Here is a 19680-nt window from a genome sequence, read left to right as displayed (position 1 = left end):
GAGAGAGAACACAAGGAGCTTGTGTTGACGACTCGGGAGGTTCACGCTCACTTCGCTTGACACTTCACGTCCTCGAGGAACTTCTTCTGCTCGGCGATGAGGTGCTCCTTCTTGGAGTGGTGCGTCTCCAGCTCGCAGACTCTCTGCTGTGCCGCCTCCATTTTCTGACCCTGAACCAGCAGGCTCTGCCTCAGCGTCTCCACCTCTTTCCCATAAGACAGCTTCAGCATCTGGGCCTCCTGGGTCGTCGTCCACACAGGTACAAAGAGCAGGAAGCAACGAGAAATGAACGAGAGGGTGAAGGAGACACAGATCAAGGATTGTGGAGCATATATATATATATATATATATATATATATATATATAAAAAAAGAAAAATGTTTATAGCCATGTGACAGCAGCTCGTTCTTTCCATGGTAGTGCTATGGGGAGTTTTCAGTATGCGTCACTATTTTTCTATGCAATAAATGCTACTTTATGCCATCATCTACAGCACCTGTGAATGTGCTTTGACTCAGAGTAACCCGTGTTACTTTCTTTTTGTACACCTCTACGTCATGTGGTGCATTCGATGAAGCTCTGGTCATCCGAAACTTGAGTGTCAACTGAGAAATGATATGAAATAGTAATTTCAGGAGAATATAGTTTACAATATGCTAATTATACAAGTGTGAAAATGCATCCAAAGTGTGGATCTGTAGCACAGTACAAAGTACAGGAGTCAAATCTAGGAAAACAAATATTGGATTTTACAACAACTCAGGTCTCCCAAACGTAGCAGATAAAATGCACTGCTACTTGAGTGTTAATAGTTGCGTTATAGCTGGCGAGAAAAATCTGTCAGCGTTACTGTCTGACTCATTATCTGAGCTACTCTATACAAAACCCCCCAGAAAATGTTTCAGTAAGATGCACGAAGCAGGCCTCTCCATGATCACAACCAACTATGACGTGCATTTCACTCAGGATGAAAACATCAACAGAAATAAAAAGCCAAAAAACTATTTGGAACATGGGTAAGATGCAAAAGGATAACATCTAGCGCAATTGCATGATGCGACAAATATACATCATTTTCTAGTATAGAATATTTTCTAACTCAATTGATTACTCCTTTGGAGGCAAAAAAGTACTCAAAAGCACAAGTTGAAATGAAGTTAATCTACAGTCTACTTTTTAATCTTTGAATGATTGACCAACCCCCAAATCTTATCTGTGTCGGTAGATTGCATTCAAAAGGTTAGAACGTGTGACTTTAACACTGGAGGGTTAGTTCATTTCCACACCTGAACTCGTCAGGCTCTGTTGAGGGTAAAACACACAAAGAGCACTTAGGATTTACTTTCCTTCCTTTTACCGTCGGGGAAGTTAACGGATGGGAATTCATGAGCAGAATATATTTTACGATAGACTTAACAATAATGGAGATTGAAATGAAGTCTTTTCTCACACTTAATACAACTATATTTTAAATATTTATAACTATGATGACCATGACATGATCTAGACGGATCATCTTACAGTGAAGCTAAAAACGCTTCAGCGGGACAGTTTGACTTGGCGCCCAACAAACCCAATTAGTGTCCCTTTTTTCACCTCAGTACGTCTTCTCCACAGTTCTCCCACACAGACAATTCGTTCCACCGTACCTTGGTATTGTCGGCGCCTGCGTGGGGTAACTCCTGCATGGACAGCTTATGTGCCTCCCCGAGGAGCAGCAGCTGCTTGTTCAGGAAGCTCATCTGCTGCTGGGTGCTCTCACTGTTGCTCAGCTGAAGGACACACGAGACAAACAATGTCGACGGAGGGCAAAACAGCAATTAAGCTACAAACCAAACCTGTCCAGGAATATCTGGGAGCGCATCAACAACGAGCACGGTGGAATTAGTCACGAATGATCTCTCGCAGAAACCCGCTGAATACTCAACAAGCTGCGCCCAACGATCCGTCTAAACATTTCAGTGTACGCATCACTCTAAGGAGCTTCTTTATGACACTGTACAGACAGTCTCTGAAAATGATGTTAAGGTATTAATCCACGCACTATGCAGTCTATTCATTCTGTCTGAGTATCATAAGTAAAGAACCTTTAGTCATCTAACAGCCCGTTTACTGAATCAACTGCTCCGTGTTTGTCAGGATTTCGGGTTCAGAGGAGGGAAACAGACTTCAGACAAGCCCCAGGAGGCAAAATAAAACCACCCGGACCCCCCGTGATGCTGACCCAAAAATAGAGAGGGAGAGACGGCATCTCCAAGGCAACCGAGCCCTGGGACAGTCTGCGGTCTGTGGAGAGGTGGCAGGACGAGGACATGCGCTGCTGTAACCCCAGATGTCCTTCAGCCGGCTCCACTCCGTTTAGAAAGGCAGAAGGAGGCACACAGGAATCTTTTGGGATTCAAATTTTACACTAGATGAGCCAGAAGGGCAGCAACCAAAGAGTGCTGCTCATTTAAAGGGATAGTTAGTATTTTTTTTTTAAAGTGGGGTTGTAGGCGGTCTACATGTCTGGAGCGGCCTTTTAATCAATGACCTGAAACTAGTTCACTCAGACCATTAAATAGGTCTTCCTTTACCTTGATGGTCATCTGGTTGAGGAGGTGACCGGTGTGGCACACTTTGTTGTTGGCCCTCTGAAGCTCCGCCTCCAGCTCATCTATCCTCTTCTGGCACTCCTGCAACTTGCTCTGGAGAACCCGAACAGAACCAGATTAAAGAGAGTCACGTTATATCTTCTAAAGGTAACTACGGTGGACAAATATAGGTGTACTTTATCATTATCATGAAGCTGCCTTAAAACATATACAGTTATTTATACGTTTGTGTGCCTGTATCGAGATCTGTGTATGTGTGTGTACCTGGAGCTCCTGGTTCTTGGTGTAGTAGTCGTCCCGACCCTGCTGCAGCTGTCTGATCTGACTGTGCAGCCTGGTCACCACCGTCTCCCGGTCGTCCCACAGCTGCCTGTACCGCTGCTGCTCCACCTGCAGACTCTCCCTCAGAGACACGATGTCCACACTCTGCAGGTTCAGCTGGTCCTTCTGCGCACATACACACGTTAAGTACAAAGAGTACGGGAGTTTCTAAACGTCTGTTAGAAAGAACAGATGTTTAAAAACACTTTGCAGCAGTTTGTGGAGTCCAGCTTTTTTTTTTTAAGCGAGGGCAGGACGGACATATAAGACTCTTTTTTTACCGTCACATAAAAGGTAATTACTGTGCAACATGTTCAGCCGATTGCTGAGTGAACCACTCATTTACACTTCATTCCAGAAGACAAAACATTTAATACTGTTTTTTTGGGGGTCTCCAACAGGGCTAATCTGTGATAATGAGCGCGTGCACACTTGCCATAGCGTTGTTCTGCTCCTCCAGCGCGGTGGCGTTGATGATGCGTCGGAGGAGGCGTCGGTTGCGGACGGCGTGCTGCTCCCTCTTGTAGCGCTCGTACAGCAGCTGGTTGTGCAGCAGGAGCAGCTGGCTGCGCAGCGTGTGAAGCTCGTCCAGCGGAGCAGAGCCTGGGGAGGCCACGGTAATAATGTAATTAACACTGTCACACGCACACGAGTAGAAATCAACTCTATTATTATTAAAGTGTGGAATAGCACAGGTGACGCAATGAGATTTCGCCAAGCCATAAACGCTGACAGCCTGCTGGTGTAAATATCCATCATTTGCAATAAACAAATCAAGTTTTACGTATCTCACTTTACAAAAGGGAACATTTGCTGACCGGTCACGCAGTGACGGGAAACTAGAAATGCTAAACTATTTTAAGGGCATAGATATTTGCTGGCTTTCTGTAATCCTTTAAATTAGATTTTTCACAACACAAAACGTTTAAAAAAAAATCGAATTTGGATTATAATGTGCATCATAACAAACATAATGACAGTCATGTGATGCATGTATATTTTTCTTTCCAGATTATTGCAGCAAGTCATTACATATTTTCATGAATGAAGCAGTCATTTATGATTTCTTCAAAGCCACAGACTCCTTTGACAAAAACTGTTCCTCGCAGAACAAGGGAGTTTCTTAGCTGCCTTAAATCGGTATTGTTGTATGTGTTATTGTGAGTCTTCGGTATTTATATGGTTAGTTTGGATCCATCAAAGTCACACAACAACAACAAAAACTGACCATGGCAACTTCCTTGTTAAGCAAGGTCAAATTACTGTTTTTGTCAAAAGGAGTCTTGAGGCTTTGAAGAGGACTTCCTGTTGGAAAGGGCTGTCTGACTGCATAGCAAAGCGGTGAAAATATTGTAAATATAGCATACACTTAAACTAATATTGATTTTGTCTAAAATGCATTTTGCTGCTGCCCCTGGTCCACAGCAGAACATTGCATCGCTCCCGTGCTGGTACTCCTGTCTGTTTCTCCAAACTGGGGGCCAATACGACATACAACCCCACTTAAAAAAAAATAAAAAATCCAAACTACCCGTTCAAGGCTGCCGTTTACCCAGTTAATCACATTACAAAATATATTTTAAATGTTGTACTCTTCAACCCCTACAATTGGCCAACATTACTCTGGATACAGAGCTTCACAAGTCAACGCGTACGAAGGGGAAGAGAGCACGGAAGGAACATTTAAATAGAAAAGTATCCTGAGAATTTGATCCAAGACCTTAACAGTGTGCCAGAGAGGTTTCGTCAGTCAGCCACAAGCTCCGAGTTGAGTTTTGTTTGAGATGCAACCAACATTACATGACTCCTATCAGCCAACCAGGGGAGATGATTCAATTCTAGAGTTGTAATTAAAAGTTGGTCAAGAGTATTAACAAAACAGGCTCTGCATGACTGTGGGAACTCTGCGTTTCTGATTAACTTCCGCTGAACAAATTCCCTGTCTGGCTGGGTAACATTTCAACAGGCTGCTCATGTCTCGGAGCTCGTGACGAATCCCTAGTCATGTCTGAATAACGCTCCATCTGCAGTCTCCATAATGGCTTCTTTTATCAGTGTATGGCAGGCTAGTGCTGCCAGTGTTTTACCTCCAAAGTGCGTCCAGTCAGCTGACTTACTTGGCAAAGGTAATCTGGAAGAGCAGAGAAGGAAAGAAAAACATTTTAGAAGAATGATCTCTCTGGGAGGTTTCTTCTCTTTAGTGATTCATGGCAGTCAGGATACGATCATTTTCAGCAAGCAAAAGCAATTTAAATGTGTGTATACGTGGTTTAGGAAAAGCAAGAGTTTCTGGTGTTGAGAATGGGGGAAAAAAACAATTATTCTGTTGCTAAATTCACCAACGTTCCATTGATGAACATACTATATCTCAAACCAGGTTTTAACACAACTGCTGAGGTATTCATAAGGAAACACTGCAGTGGCTGAGGGCAGCTTTAGACGGCCCAGACTGCACTAATCTACGCTGAGACAACGTGGGTGAAAGGTGTGGAAAACACAGGTCAACACAATGGAGATATAGCCCCCCCACATGTTCCCATACACAGCCAGGATACTCTTAGATCATCTTAGCTTAGCATAAAGCATGAAGGGGGAAACGGCTAGCCTGGCTCCGTCGACACAGATAACGAAATCCTTTGATGATCCCCTCTGAAGTTCACTAATTAGCACCGTATATTTATTTTGTTTTACGTGCCATTTCATGGTCAGGAATTGCATCGGCGTGAGGTTGCTGGACAACCAGCAGAGACTTTTGGGTTTTTTACTTTATATATAGCCTGACTGTAGCTTCATATACAGTATATTAAACAGACATGAGTGGTATCGATCTCTTTATCCAACTAGATAGATAGATAGATAGATAGATATCTTTAAATAACTCAAAACTATTGTCGCTTTTGAAACATAAGATCTTCCTCTCCTGAAACACCCAAAAAATGATTGTAAATAAATTTCCCTATTGGTCATTTGTCTCAGCTGTAATGTCTTTCCGCTGATTGTATTCCCTCCATCCGGCCGTGTTTGTTTCCGATGAAGACAGACGTCGGGGTGATGAGCCACCGAAAAGAGCAAAGCCAGATCGTTCTGTGCCCAATGTGTACTTTGCTGACACTGTTGCATTATTGGCCCGGAGGACCGGCTGTGTGTGTGTGTGTGTGTGTGTGTGTGTGTGTGTGTGAGAGAGAGAGAAAGAAAAAGGGCCGAGGGATTCTGAACAATGTCGTGCTTGTTCTGAACTGGGTGTTTCCTTTCGGCCGCGGTAACAGACTGGAAACAACCCAGACAGGCTGTTCACAGTGACCAGCACACCGAGACTCACAACACCCTCTTTCACACCGACAACACACTCCAAGTCTAGAGAGCAGTCAAAGAGCAAAAGTCAAAATGGTGGAAAAAACCTGTTCAGGTGTAAATGGCTAATAAAAGATAACAAAATAAAAGCCAGAAAACCTCAAATCAGAATCGACCTGTGCGGATGAGAAGCTAAGCCCTTACCTCTTGAGAACTTTATCATGGGTGTCGCTCCCCTGCTGAACAAGGCGATCCAGCACCTCCAGTGGGGAAGCGGTCGCGACTCCTTCCTCCTCCCCGTCCTCCAGCCCCTCCTCCCGCTGCAACATCCTCTCCAGCGCAGCCTTGTGCACCGCCTCCGTCGTCTTCTGGCCCACGAAGAGCGAGGCCGCCCTGGGCAGGGCCAGGTCGAAGAACGACTCGTAGGGCACCGGCGCCTTGTCGCACGGGCTCGGAGAGAACATCCCGAACTTGGCCAAGTCCTCGTCCGGGGCCGAGGGGCTCCGGTGCAGGTGGTGATCGATGGGGGTGAACCCTGACTGGAAGGACCAGGACTGCTCGAGGCCGAGGGCTGAGCTCCTGCTGTCCCCTGCTCCACCTCCTCCCCTTTCGCTCCCGCCGCCACTGGTACTCGTGGTGGTCTCCCCTTTGTCCGGCGTGGATACTACATGCTGGGTGTTGCTGGTGGGACCGCCGGGCTGGATGTCGGAGAAGGTCTTGTCTTGTGCCTGACAGCCGGTCAGAGTCTCCGTGGTGAGATAGAACGGGGAGTCGAAGTCCCTCAAACCCGACAGCTCCTGCTTCTCCTCGGTAATCTTCAGCAGCTCCTCTGTGATGGCAGCTGCAGCAGAAACAGCATATGGGTGATCGAGGTGGACTTAAAGCGGAAATACTTCAAGTGTGAAGTACCTGCTATCCGGCACAGATAAAAACAACAAGGTGTCTGGGATTCTGTTTGGTTTTCTTTCCTCAAAGAGAGAAGGGAAATGTTTAAGTCTAAGCAGCTAGCTTTGGCAGCAAGAGCTTGTGCCATTTGGCAGATGCTTCCATGCAAAGTGCTTCACAGTACTGTAGGTGCATTTATTTTTAGTACGAGTGGCTCAAGTGGGATTTAAAACCAGTGACTGTGCAGAGATAGCTGAACACAAGCAGGTATATAAACAGGAGTGTGTTAGCATCCTGTATGTTTAGTCAAAGTGTGTGAGCACAGGTGCATTCAGCACGTGTGATCCAATTAAATACATTTGGGTTCAGTCAAAACAAAATACCGTATTGAATGACTATGAAACAGTTGTGATGCACATTGTGCTTCCCCACCAAGAAAAATCAAAATAAGATATTGGTTGTGTGAGGATACCCACAATTACGGCTCTTGGCTCAAATCAAGTGGACACTCACCCTCTTCCCTCTCTTTCTCCGTCCTCAGCTGAAGCTCCAGCTCCTGTTTCTTCATGAAGACCGACAGCTCCGTCAGAGTCATGGAGACGTTCTCCGCAGCGCCCGCTTCTGATGAGGCACAGTCACACAAGTGTGGGTCAGAAACACGTTGTCTCAAAGAGAAAAAGCCAAAAACATCGATGCTACAAATCCACCTCTGATAGTTGTTTTTTTAGGAAAGTTTGCACCTCGTTAAGATTAACGATCCAATTTTGCTTTCGCAAATAGAGATAGGTAGAAGAGACAGGTCTGTCTGTCAACACCCGAGTTGACTCTCTGATCACGTGGTACATCGAATAATCATCACAGGAGGAAAATGTGCTTTTTGAGGCAGACAGAGAGTGAAGTGCAGTAAAAACAACAAATATTACTGAACCTTTTAACCACGACTGAGTTAACTTCCTATCCGGGTTAAATTATTAACTCTGCTTTTCCACGGGTTCATTTTGGATGCCATTGAAAATTGAGGAGGTGTGAAGAACTTTACTTTGAAATTAACAACGATTAAATCACAGAGATGAGACACTTACCTCTGTTTGTTGCTACTTCCGCACTCTTCTCTGTATCTTTCACTGGTTCCTGTCTCACCAGCGCAGGCTTTCCACTTTCTCCATGTCGACGATCCTGGAAAGTCAAAGTTTTAATTCATTTCCTTTATCCTTTACGTTGGAGTGAATGATGTGGGATTACAGACCTCAAGGGCAGGCTCTTATAATTGCCTACTTCTACATTCATGCACCAGAATAAAGAACATTTATGAGACAAAAAACACCCCCAATCAGACTCCTGCTGAGAACCAATAATATGACTGCGAGGATTTCAACTCTTTTCTCCCGATGCTTCACTTCAGAATCAAAAGCATGTTAATGACTTTGCCTCCTGCTGACTAGGAAATGAGTTTTCAAGACGATACAAGTTAAGATCATTTGAATTGGCGGACACGTTTGTTTATATTTGCATGGACGTTCCTAATTAGCAACACAAGAGGAACAGTCTCCTGAATAATTAAACTATTGTGAAATTCAGAAAAGCAGCATTTGCCTTTTGCGCTGAAAAACAAAATAATTGAAAAAGTCCGTTTGTGAAAGTACAAATAAAATTCACAAATAGACATCGACCTGTCACTAACTCACTGACGGGGGAAAAAAATGGAGACAATGTTGTAATGAGGGGATAGAGCTTACCTTTCTTGGTGGACTGGACTGGACTGTGTTGGCTGGTAAGGAGATTATGGGGAAGTCATCTGATAGGGTGGGAGGTGGGGAAGAGGTGGCTGGAGTGCTGGAGGCAGGCGTTCCTTTTCCTCCTGCTCAAAAACAAATCACTGGTCAGCAGAAGAGAAAATTCCAGATCAGTGCACCAACAGCTCTCTTGTTAACATGCGAGCGCTGACCTGATGTGCATTGGAAGCGGCCGGGAAGGTGTGAGGCACTGTGGGAGAGCTCCGAGTTGGGCGACATGCCTCTGGAGGAAGGGGGCGTGGCCATGCCACACAACGAGGAGGGGCTCCACAGAGGGTCCTTCCCCCCACAGGAAGAGTTGAGTTCACCGGAGGAGTTCTGTGAAGAAAGAGACCCAAACGATTACAGCTCCGACAGAGAAACCATCACAACACAGACATAAGCTACCGATCTCCAAAGTCAGAGTTAGTGCTACGTTTACACAATAGTCAGTCAGGTTGCGTTGACGGTCTCAAAATCTTACATTCCACCTTGCAGGCTGAGGAGCTGAAGTGGGGTGTAATTACATGGTTTCCCACATTGGTTTATAACAGAGATCGGCCAACTCAGACACAAAAATAAAGGTTGTTGTTGTTGTTGTTGTTGAAGAACCTATCACGGGAAGATGCGAGTCAAGATCTGGGTGGCTCACCGCCTCAGCTAAACAATTTCTTGGGGGGGGGGAACCGAGTTGGTAGTTAGGACTCACTCTAATATCCAGATCCTTTGGCAGATCGTCCACCTTGCTGAATCCTTGACCTCTCTTCAGAAAACGCAAGTGTTGCATTCGGGATCCATTTACTGCGTTGTTACTGTTATTGCTGTAATGATTGTAACTGAGGGAGGAGTACTTCCTACTTGAAAATGTATGTAACATTAAGTAATATGATCCTGGACACTCTCACGTTGATGAACCTTTACTGAAATGTGTGACTTTCAATATACAATTTACCTGGTAGTGACAGTGGAGCAGGTGGAGGCTCAGCATCTTGCCCAGAACGACACAATTTCACTCAATGTACCCCCCCACACAAAAAAAACCAAAAAAAAAAAAAAAAAACATTAAATGGCGGGTCTCCTATGTTTTCCAAATTAAATTTCCATCTGTCTGGGACTGAGGGAGTGTAACTCAGAGACAAATACTCAGACAGACCTCCATAGTGGGTAGAAAAACACCCAGACCCAGGGGGGGGATGACTCAGAAACTGTCTGTCCACTCGCTTCCTGTCGGCATCTTAAAAAAGCAAACGTTGCTCCGATTGAGGACATTGTGTGGTTTTCAGAGGGAAAGCACTGAAGTCACTCTGCCTGACGGGTGACATATGGAGTTTAAACATGACCACGTGTACAAGAGCTGGCAGCAAACGGAAGCTTAACGACTAAAGATCTGCTCCCACCCCCCCTCGATCAGCTACCTTGCATCTCAACCAACATTCTGACAGCGTTATGATGAGCTTACCTGCCGTCTGGAGGTCTGTGGGCTGCGGGGGGAGGACTGCGTCCCTGAGAAGGGGGGCAAGGACAGGGGCAGCGGCTGCCGTGGAGTCGAGAACGGGGTCGAAGAAGAACTTCCTGTTAAGAAGACAAATAGTCTGATCAATCCTCAAATGGTAGCACCTACTGCTCTTGAGGACACTGCTGTTTGGAGTTTGTCCTTTAAACCAGTTAGAACACAGTGTTTAATATCAAAAACACAAGGGCTGTACTACTGCAGCACATACTCATATTAGTAGCACGACACATGGACACAACCAGTACTGACTGTTAATAACATCAGAGGGATGATTCCTTTTGTTTGCACTCTATCCAACATACTATTGCTAAATTTACATGTGGACAGAAAGATGCACTGAAACGGTTTATTCCTTCAACGGGGACACTGAGAACTTAAAATTCAAGATGTCAGCTGAAGTTTTGCCAATATTTTTATCCGACTGTACATTAGATCTATATATGTTGTTTGCATTCCCTTATCGCTATATTACCCATAAAATATTTCTCAATACATTATGTCCCAGAAAATGTACTTTATTATGAAATATTACATGTACGCTTTCACATTAAAAGAGTTGTTTATGCCAAAATACACGTGTAACATCCAAATGTGGCCCATAAGATTTTAAACTCTCACTAGATGTCAGATACAGATTACCAAACTGCGTTAGTTCCAGCATAAATTGAATCAAATGTTTGTTTTGTTTGTTACAAACGTAACCTATGGTGCCGTTAGATCGCTGCTAGACCGTCCGGTTAATGCCATTCAAAGCTGAGTTTACGTTTTTAGATGGCATGTTGGATTTTATTTCTATCATGATAAACAACGATGATATGTGAGGAGCCAAAACCCATCCTGATATAATGATTATGATTGCAATGTCCTGTCATATCACTACACATGTAACTACGGCAAAAACATATTTTATAACTGTATTTATTGGCTGATGGTAATAGAAACAGTTTCCACATTGCATAGTTTTTCCAACAGAGAGCAATGTTCATTTTTCACCAAAAATAAGACGAATGTTTATAGTCATGCGCTTCCTGTATGGTTGGGGCTCTACCAGGCGTCATACGTATGAGGGGTTTACTGACCAAAGCTGCTGTGGAGGTCTGTGTAGGGGCTGGAAGTGCAGTCTTGTGGTCGCAGGTGGACTTGGGGGTAAAAGTTCGCAGGCATGTTGGCGTAGCCCTCCTCACAGGAGGCCTCCTTGGGGTCTAGAGACACTTTGGCACATTCGATGACGATATCGTGGATTTCATACTTTTTCCACCTGCAGCAACAGCACAGCACCAATCGTCAAGGAGATGCGGTAGACTTGGAAAAGGAGATTAAACACTGAATTGTTCCTTTACAAGGCAGAGCAGTGCAGGACTTACCTGGCGGGGTCGAGCTCATGGTCCTTGGTACCCGTCACCAGTTCTGGGTGAATACGAACGTGTTCAAGCATTGGCTGGATGGACACAAAATCTCCATTACTACTTTGTAATAATGTAGAGTGACAAAGCACGGCAGCAGGGGTGATATCCTCACCTTCACTACTTCCTCAAACGTTTCCATGTTCTCCTTCATGCTGTAATGGGAGCGCAGGTAGGACACAAAGTTGCAAGGGTACATGCCGTAGAGACGGTGGAAGAGTGAGTAGACGCTGGCGTGCAGGTGGATTAGGTAAACCTCCGAAACGTGCCCTGAACGTGTCAGAAATATCCAATATTCAAAAACTTGAAACACTCACATATTCAACGACAACAGCAAGATAACCGTCTACAGTTGTTTGTTTTGGCCCATTTTGTCGTCCCAGACTTCCTCCCCTTTCACCAAAATTAGATTTCCGTGCTCCAGTTAACTGCCTGCGAGTTCAAACATCATCTAAGAAGTCTATGAGTAGTTGACTCTTTGGTAGATGAGATGAAAATACAGTAAATACAATATTCAAGTTGCTAAAAAGGTTTATGTAGTATGTACAGTATTAAAAGGGATATTTTCTGCTAGCAATACATCATATATCATTATCCTGTGCTGTACTAGAAGTTAGTGTGCGAGTAGTTGCCACCCCAAAGACTAGCTGGGGCGACCCATTCATACACACACGTTGCACCGACGTGTTCTGTGAGATGTGACAGGAAGCACCTACCGGGATTCTTAAGGTTCCAAGACGCCAGGCGGCCGAAGATGTCGAAATACTCCCACAGGTGTTGCTTCCCGGCTTGAGGGATCATGGGGAGCAGAGTGATCAGCACCAGCACTCCGGTTATCAGCACCACTACGTCCGTATCCGTCTGCCAGGACGTTTGTGACAAAGTCAGAGATTGAAAAAGTTGAAATTAAGAACTTTTAATTTGTGATTTGACAAAGACGGTTAATTAACTGTAGGTGCCAGAATGGGCTGGATATCCTTTAGCTGGGAGAGGGTTGAGGAGGCAGGTAGTTGGTTGGTTTAAAAGCAAACACCAGCCTATTGCAGCATACTATGCACATAATCAATATCTCATTTGACCAAACAATGATTTGCTAAAATCATATCTGAAATAATTGAAATATATATATATAATAAGCCCAGCAAAGTGGAATCTTATACTTACACTTAAATCAAAGCGTTATTGACGTAACGGAGCTGTCCGCCATTCTCCGTTATGAACGTACTCGTCACTACCGCATTGCATTGAGGGATATTTATGTCGCAGAAGGGTCCAATAATATGCAATTCACATACTGTTGGTTTCATACTAAGGTTTCGAATATTCTAAAACTGTTTCAGCGCACTAAAGAGCATAAGATTCCAGCTCAACCAATGCTCTAAGAAGTCTACCTGTGCTGTTAGCGAGAGTGTGTTGTTATCTACACGTCTGCTTGCTTTGTTCGCAAATTAAACAAATATATATTGTTTGATGGAGCACCGAAACCTTAAAGGAAATTATAAATTATAAGAGTCCGCCCAAATATCACACATGCTATGCGATTCTAAAGCAGCTGGACGAGAACTTCCGTAACCGTCGTCTGTCCACATGCCTCTCAGTGCCTTGAAAAGGCCTTTGCTCACCGAGTCACAGATGGGTGGTTACCTTGAGGCATTTGAGCAGCGACAGCAGCAGAGGGTATCGAGCGATCTTGTGGATCCAGGACGGCTGCTTGCGGATGACATGGCCGAGCAGGGTGAGGGTGGGCAGACGGCAGGCCTGTCTGGTCATGCACTCATTCATCTTGTCCAGAAGGTGCTGCGATGGGGAGGGAGGGACAAGCAGAATTAGCTCTGTATTCAACACAATAAGGTGGCTGGAGTTGTTTTTCTTATTAGTAATTGATAAGGAGAGGAAACTCTGTACTCTAGATCATATATTATCAAGTTACACAAAGAAGTAGCACCTACAAATCACCACTGTGATTCTATGCCGACCTCTCGCGGAAGTTGCTACGAGCGTTTTGATTAGATGCAAATTAAATCATAGGAGACTGCAGAAATAATGACAATTACCTCAAAGCCCGACACCACAACACATCCACATCTTAGTTTGCTATGGCAATATGCAAATACAAACAACAACGAAGCAGTGGATGACATCACTAAGAGCTGAGGACAAGGCCACCAACACAATTAATGCCTATGTTCTTACAGAGTCATTATGTGAGTGTCCTGTCCTCTGTATCAACAGTGCTTTCAGTTCACTAGTCTGGTGTTTTTTAACTTAAGTTTTGTGTCCGTCTCAAAATGAGAATCCAAAAATGAATGAAGCTATTTAACGGTGCTGAACCACTCACTGTTATTTAACCTGCTGTCAGAGTGAGGGAATGGTTTGCACACAGTTAGGAGACTGAGAGTCGATGGTGAAAATACGTCTTCTGAATAACCCGTGTGAACTTACTACCCCGCTAGCGACTGAGCTACGCTAACGAGCTCGAGGAGCTTCCTTTTCCCTCGTCATTATTGAACACAATTCCGGTCGGATGTAAAAAGAACGGTGGGAAAAATTAGAGAATTATGGTTGCAGTCAAAGCGGACAGTTTTAAATGTCCTTCACTGTCTGTACTACGGGACATCCCACCCCGTAAATAAAATGTTGTCAGACCTATCAGCCTGTACTCTTTTTCTAATAATTGTTTTATTTTACATTTAGAACAGAGTCAACTTTTTAAAAGCTGTATAGAATAACTGATCGTGATGGAGTCTGTTGTTTGACCTCCATGTTACTCAAGTATTTTACATGAAGAGCTAGAATCCTATATATAAATCAAATGCCCAGATTGCTGGGCCTGTCCCTCTCAAACTACAGAAAGTCAAAACATGAATCAATAGTCACGGGGAGAGGAACGCAAAAAAAAAAAGAAAAAAAGTTGAGGAGACGATTCAATCGGAAATAATTGATTTCACCCAAAACATGTTGCTGTTGTTGTTGTTTTAAATCCTGTGTGTCTCTCACCTTATCATGTGGCTCTCTGACTGAGGAGAGGATATGCATGGCCTGGGCAGAGTTTGTTTCCAAGAAGTAGTCCACCAGCGCGTTCAGCAGCATGGATCCTCGCTCTGTAAGGAAAACAGGAAGGATAATTGGGATAATTGTTTATTTCTTTAAGAAATAGCAGTGAGCATACTAAAACCAGGAAATCCCACCAACAGCGGAGCGACGCTACAAGAAGAAAAGTCTGTGAAAAGAGATGGTAAAAAGTACATCGAACCTGGGTGATGAGGCACAGGCCAAATTGACAAGTAAAGTTACAATTTCTCAAAGCTCCCCAGATATCTGAACACACAAGGATAAACAACTCCGACGGCAAAACGAGCCAAGCCGCCCTACCAGTGCTGAGCTGCTCGTTGATGAGGCCTCTGATCTCGTCTAGCTGCTGGAGGTCGGAGGTCTCAAGGAGCGGGAGGAGGTCCCCCACGTTGGGCTGCTCCCTGGCCATGGTCGGTGGCAGTGCTGGAGGGGGAGGCAGCGTCTCTCTCTCTCTCGCGGTGTCCGTCCCTGCCTGCCTGGAGGACTCCTGGGGCCACCCACCAACACAGTCTCCAGGCACCTCTACATCACACACAGAGAACCAAATTCATAAACATTCCCAGAATTGGCAAGCGCTGTGATCTGGGATTAGTAGTCACATGACAATACCGACCGAGCACTTGGAAGCAGGGTTTGTGCTCACGGAATTTTGTCCAAACTGGTAACTCATCAAAATGACTCAGACATGTGATGCGGTGTAGTTATTGGTGACAACGGCGGAACTATAATCCCTAACAGGACTGTTTTCATAAATTATCACAAGTAGCAAAGATCACTAGCAAACTGTCCGCTGGCAGCACTGGCTCGCTAATTGAAATGGCAAACCAGATTAAAGAGTTCCGATGTGTTTTTTGGTTAACCTCTACTAGCACGATGTCTCGTGCACACCAACAGAGCACACGCGTGCGCCTGTACATGCGAACGTACGGGCGCACAAATAACGAACCGATCGTGCCTGCCAATAAGCCCTTTCCAAAGCAGCCATTTTGACAAGTCATAGTGAGGTAAACACAGGTGTAATTGATCAAATCAATTACAGTACCAGTCTATGTAGTGTGTCATAGCCATTCCATTGAGCCAGTATGCACATTACCCACGTTTTGGGCTAGACGCAGAGTCACCCATTCAAATTAAGAAGGAGGCCAGGGAGAGCCTTGCAGAATCTCCCATCTGAAAAACAGGGGATAAATAATCCTGATGGGCAGGTCATTATCGTCAGGGTGTCTGCACCCAGCAGCTTATTCTCTAACGGGAGTAATGAATCAGCGGCAGAGAGCCTCATCAGCTCCTAAGATCTCCTTTCAACACTTAGGACAAAACACTCCACATGCTGGAGGACGAATCCCACCAACTGTTCCATTAGCGCGGGATACTGAACCGTCCCAACGCAGTCACGTGCTACCGAACCCAAGACGACAGGAAGAAATGAATCAAGTATCAGATTTCATCTTACTTCCAATAAAGTCAGTCAAAACCTATCACGATAAGGTTATTCAACGAGATAGATATACACACACACACACACACACACACACACACACACACACACACGTTTTCTGGTATACCAATAAATGTCTGAATGAAATAACCACACGGTTTTGTATACTCTTATGTGAATTAAATACTTTTTTTTTTTTTCCTCATTCAATTAAGAGAAATGTGATTGTGTATCACGATATCAAATTGCAGTATGATTCTATGGAAAGACGATAAATTATGAAGTTGAGCCCTATTTTAGTTTGTGACAAACCAAAGATCTGATGATTGAATGCTCTCCTGTTTGTTGATTCACAGAAGAGGTCACGGCACAAACGTCTCCCTGTTCAATCAATTAACTGCTCGGTCACGGGGTTTGGGTGTGGAAAGTGGAATCAAATGACGCGGCTGGTTGTTTTTTCACCCTCCGAGCAAGCGTCTTCGGTGGCACAACCACGAACCCCGTTCAGCGTGAACTCTCGCCGGAGGACACAAAGAACCTTTATGCAGCCCGAGCACTGGAAACTACATTTGGCAAGCGGTTTACCAACAGCCTCCATTTTCTCCTGGGTGAATAATCAAAAGCAGTTTCATAAAGCACACAAACAGCCTGCTCAGTGCACTCGAAGAAATGGTTTTCATCAACCCAACCGAGAGCCGGCTCATTTAGCTAAATAGCACATTTCCTTTTATCTGCTCGCAGCAGGAGATGAAAGGAAATGTTGAAGTGGTCTGCTGGACCAAATAGGGCTTGAATAGGCCAAATAGGGCAACAACTGACAATTATTTTGAGTACAGATTACATCATGTTCAGAACTATTTTTGACTTATAATAATGACAGCTTTCTGGTCTATTTAAATATCAGAAAATACAGCAAAACACTGATGCCTTCAGGTGTCTTGTTCTGTCCAAAACCCAAAAACTTTCATATCACATCATGTCATAGTCATTGATTTTGCTGGAGACATTAACAATTAATCCATCATAAAACAAATCAATTCATTGACTTTTGACAATAATTAGGTCGAGTATTATCCAAACTTTTACTTCCTTTATAGAAATTAAACTGGAACCTCCAAAATGACCAAACAACACCTTTGTAAAACCGTTTCTGAAAAACATTAAAACCTCTACGAAATACAGGTTTCAGTATTTCCTTAATTTAAAAAAAAAAAAACACCAGTGACAAGAACACTTTGAAACTTAAGGGAATGAAATGCACAGAAAACACAGCTGAATGAATAAAATACAATTCAAAAGTATTAGAGCATTTCAGAGACATTATTGTTTTTGGTTATCTGGTCAGACATCGAGCACATGACTTCAGTACCTCTGTAATCCTATAGCTACAGCCCTGTAAGATATTAGTGTTTTCATAAACTAGCAAAGTTGTGACAAACAGACATTAAACATGGCGACAGCCCAGCATGATGTGAGAGTTGGGTCGAGGAGGTCAAACTGTGAAACTAGTGAAGCATTTTGTCTGCATGGTGGCAGGAGAGCCTGATAAGGAATGAATGAGCACAAGCTAGCAGGATATTAATGATTGACATGATAATCAAATGAGAACAGGTGTCATCCATGAGTGATTGCAGACGAATGATATAAAGCAAAGGGATATGATGCAGAAAGCTGCAAGAGATATGCCACTGTGATGCATTATGAGGCAAACAAATAAGCTAATAAAAAACACACACAAAGGCTATAAAGACAATCTGTTATACCGACATGCATAATGACAGCCATGCCGGCCAGAACCCGGCCGAGGTCTGAGGCTGAGAAGCAGCAGAGCTGCTGCTGTATGTGGACTGACCACTGGCTGCTGCCTGTCGTAAACAACTCGCTGAGAACAATGGGCAGGGTTGGGTTTACTTTATCCGATTATACAAACATGCAGGCGTCTTTCCTCTGGTAAAGAGACAACCTCGTCAAACCCAACAGACAACGCAGATGGAACCACAATTAAACGTGCAACGTCTCCAAAACCCATCACCGGGTCTTTCCAAAAACAAGTCAGTCCCAACGCAGAGAGCTAACGTTAGCTGGGAGCAGCGACCCACACTCGGTCGGGGATTCATCTTGCCTGTCAGCCGCGTTGTATCGGCGGAGAAGCAAGCCGAACGCGTCGTGCGCAGTACAACCAGTCACATGCGTTGAGATTCGCTGCAAGAAACCCACAGAAGACATCAATAATCGGACCTGTTTACCTGTTAGAGTAGCTGCACTCCACAGGGCGCCGCCATCTTTAACACCTCACAGCCAATCCCGCCGCAGTCAGCCTCCGCTGTCGGGCTGCATGCAAACTAATCCCCCAAGTTAGCGCCTCGCAAGTCGCAACCGCAACTTCAACAACTTTTTCACCCGAACAACATCTAAAATAAACTAGGTTAATTATATGTATGAACACAGACGTAGTATTTAATCTGTAACCCCAGATATAGTTTTGCTCTGCTGCAGAGCTAAAATTGTTTTTCCCATCTCCTCATTGGTGGAAGGATGAAATGTGTGTAATGCGGTTTCGCGTGACCCACATGTGAAGAGCGCACGCGCAAATTAGTTGTTTTTTATCCCAGGTAGTGGGGAGATCGATATGGAAGCCAATTAATGCAAAAAAAATAAATACAAATAAAAAACAGATGCAAAAGTAGAATGTATGCATGTATGGAGGGGCATAACTGAGATACTGAGGCAACAAATTACGAATTTTAAAGACAAAATTAAGTATTAGTTCTATATATGTTTGTAAGTCAGAGTTATGAGGTGATGATTCAAACTGTTTTATTTACATCCTTTATCAGAATTGGGACTTGTATTTTACATTTTTAGATGTAAAAGGTTAAAATGCTCGCCCAATTATGATGCCAAAAGTTTAACCAAATATAATTTGATATAAAAATAGAAATGGTGACTTACCAGAATTCTTAGTAACATGACTATTTTTGGTTTGCCATTCCTGACATCTTATCTATTTTTTTGTCTTTCCTGCCATAAATGTACTTCCATATTCTCAATACTATAAACTGGACATTTATTTAACATTTTGGTACATTCAATCTAATATAATATGATGCTCCATCATTGACGAAATGTCTGCAGTCTGTCTATAAGAGATTTATTCTGATTGAGCTGCTGGCTGGACTATAGGGTGCTATACAGTGTATTTTATTGATATTCATATTCGACCAAGGCTTTACATGAAGCTCTATGAACTTGCCCATCTGACAAGTCAGCTACTTTTTTTATACATATAAATTTATGTAAAAACTGGTGTGTAACCATAAAGTAAGCACACATTACATAACATATTTCTAAAGTGCTTATTAAAAAAATCTGTTCAAAAGTGTTGTGAGAT

At 43.8% G+C, this 19680-nt stretch overlaps 1 protein-coding gene across 2 annotated transcripts in view; it reads right to left on the bottom strand.

Moving 5' to 3' along the window:
• tsc1b (TSC complex subunit 1b) overlaps positions 1–18818 on the bottom strand; it is a 26909-nt gene extending 8091 nt beyond the window's left edge. The window contains exons 1-20 of one of the 2 annotated variants that reach the window (XM_031855695.1): positions 18536–18818; positions 15152–15373; positions 14777–14880; positions 13424–13576; positions 12496–12640; positions 11895–12049; positions 11741–11814; positions 11456–11634; positions 10323–10435; positions 9037–9202; positions 8828–8949; positions 8174–8267; positions 7605–7712; positions 6411–7047; positions 5003–5046; positions 3352–3518; positions 2859–3041; positions 2577–2687; positions 1650–1772; positions 52–239 (exon numbers count right to left, since the gene is read on the bottom strand). In XM_031855695.1, coding sequence (XP_031711555.1) covers positions 52–239; positions 1650–1772; positions 2577–2687; positions 2859–3041; positions 3352–3518; positions 5003–5046; positions 6411–7047; positions 7605–7712; positions 8174–8267; positions 8828–8949; positions 9037–9202; positions 10323–10435; positions 11456–11634; positions 11741–11814; positions 11895–12049; positions 12496–12640; positions 13424–13576; positions 14777–14880; positions 15152–15260 — 2975 coding nt within the window. In that variant the 5' untranslated portion in view covers positions 15261–15373; positions 18536–18818. The remainder of the gene's footprint in view (positions 1–51; positions 240–1649; positions 1773–2576; positions 2688–2858; positions 3042–3351; positions 3519–5002; positions 5047–6410; positions 7048–7604; positions 7713–8173; positions 8268–8827; positions 8950–9036; positions 9203–10322; positions 10436–11455; positions 11635–11740; positions 11815–11894; positions 12050–12495; positions 12641–13423; positions 13577–14776; positions 14881–15151; positions 15374–18535) is intronic. The other variant, XM_031855696.1, reaches the window with a different exon arrangement.
• Positions 18819–19680: the final 862 nt, after the last annotated feature.

This window comes from Anarrhichthys ocellatus, unplaced genomic scaffold (assembly GCF_004355925.1).
Source record: "Anarrhichthys ocellatus isolate YVR2014 unplaced genomic scaffold, GSC_Weel_1.0 scaffold16, whole genome shotgun sequence".
In the NCBI taxonomy this organism is placed as follows: domain Eukaryota; kingdom Metazoa; phylum Chordata; class Actinopteri; order Perciformes; family Anarhichadidae; genus Anarrhichthys; species Anarrhichthys ocellatus.
This window is presented reverse-complemented; position numbering and strand designations above follow the sequence as displayed.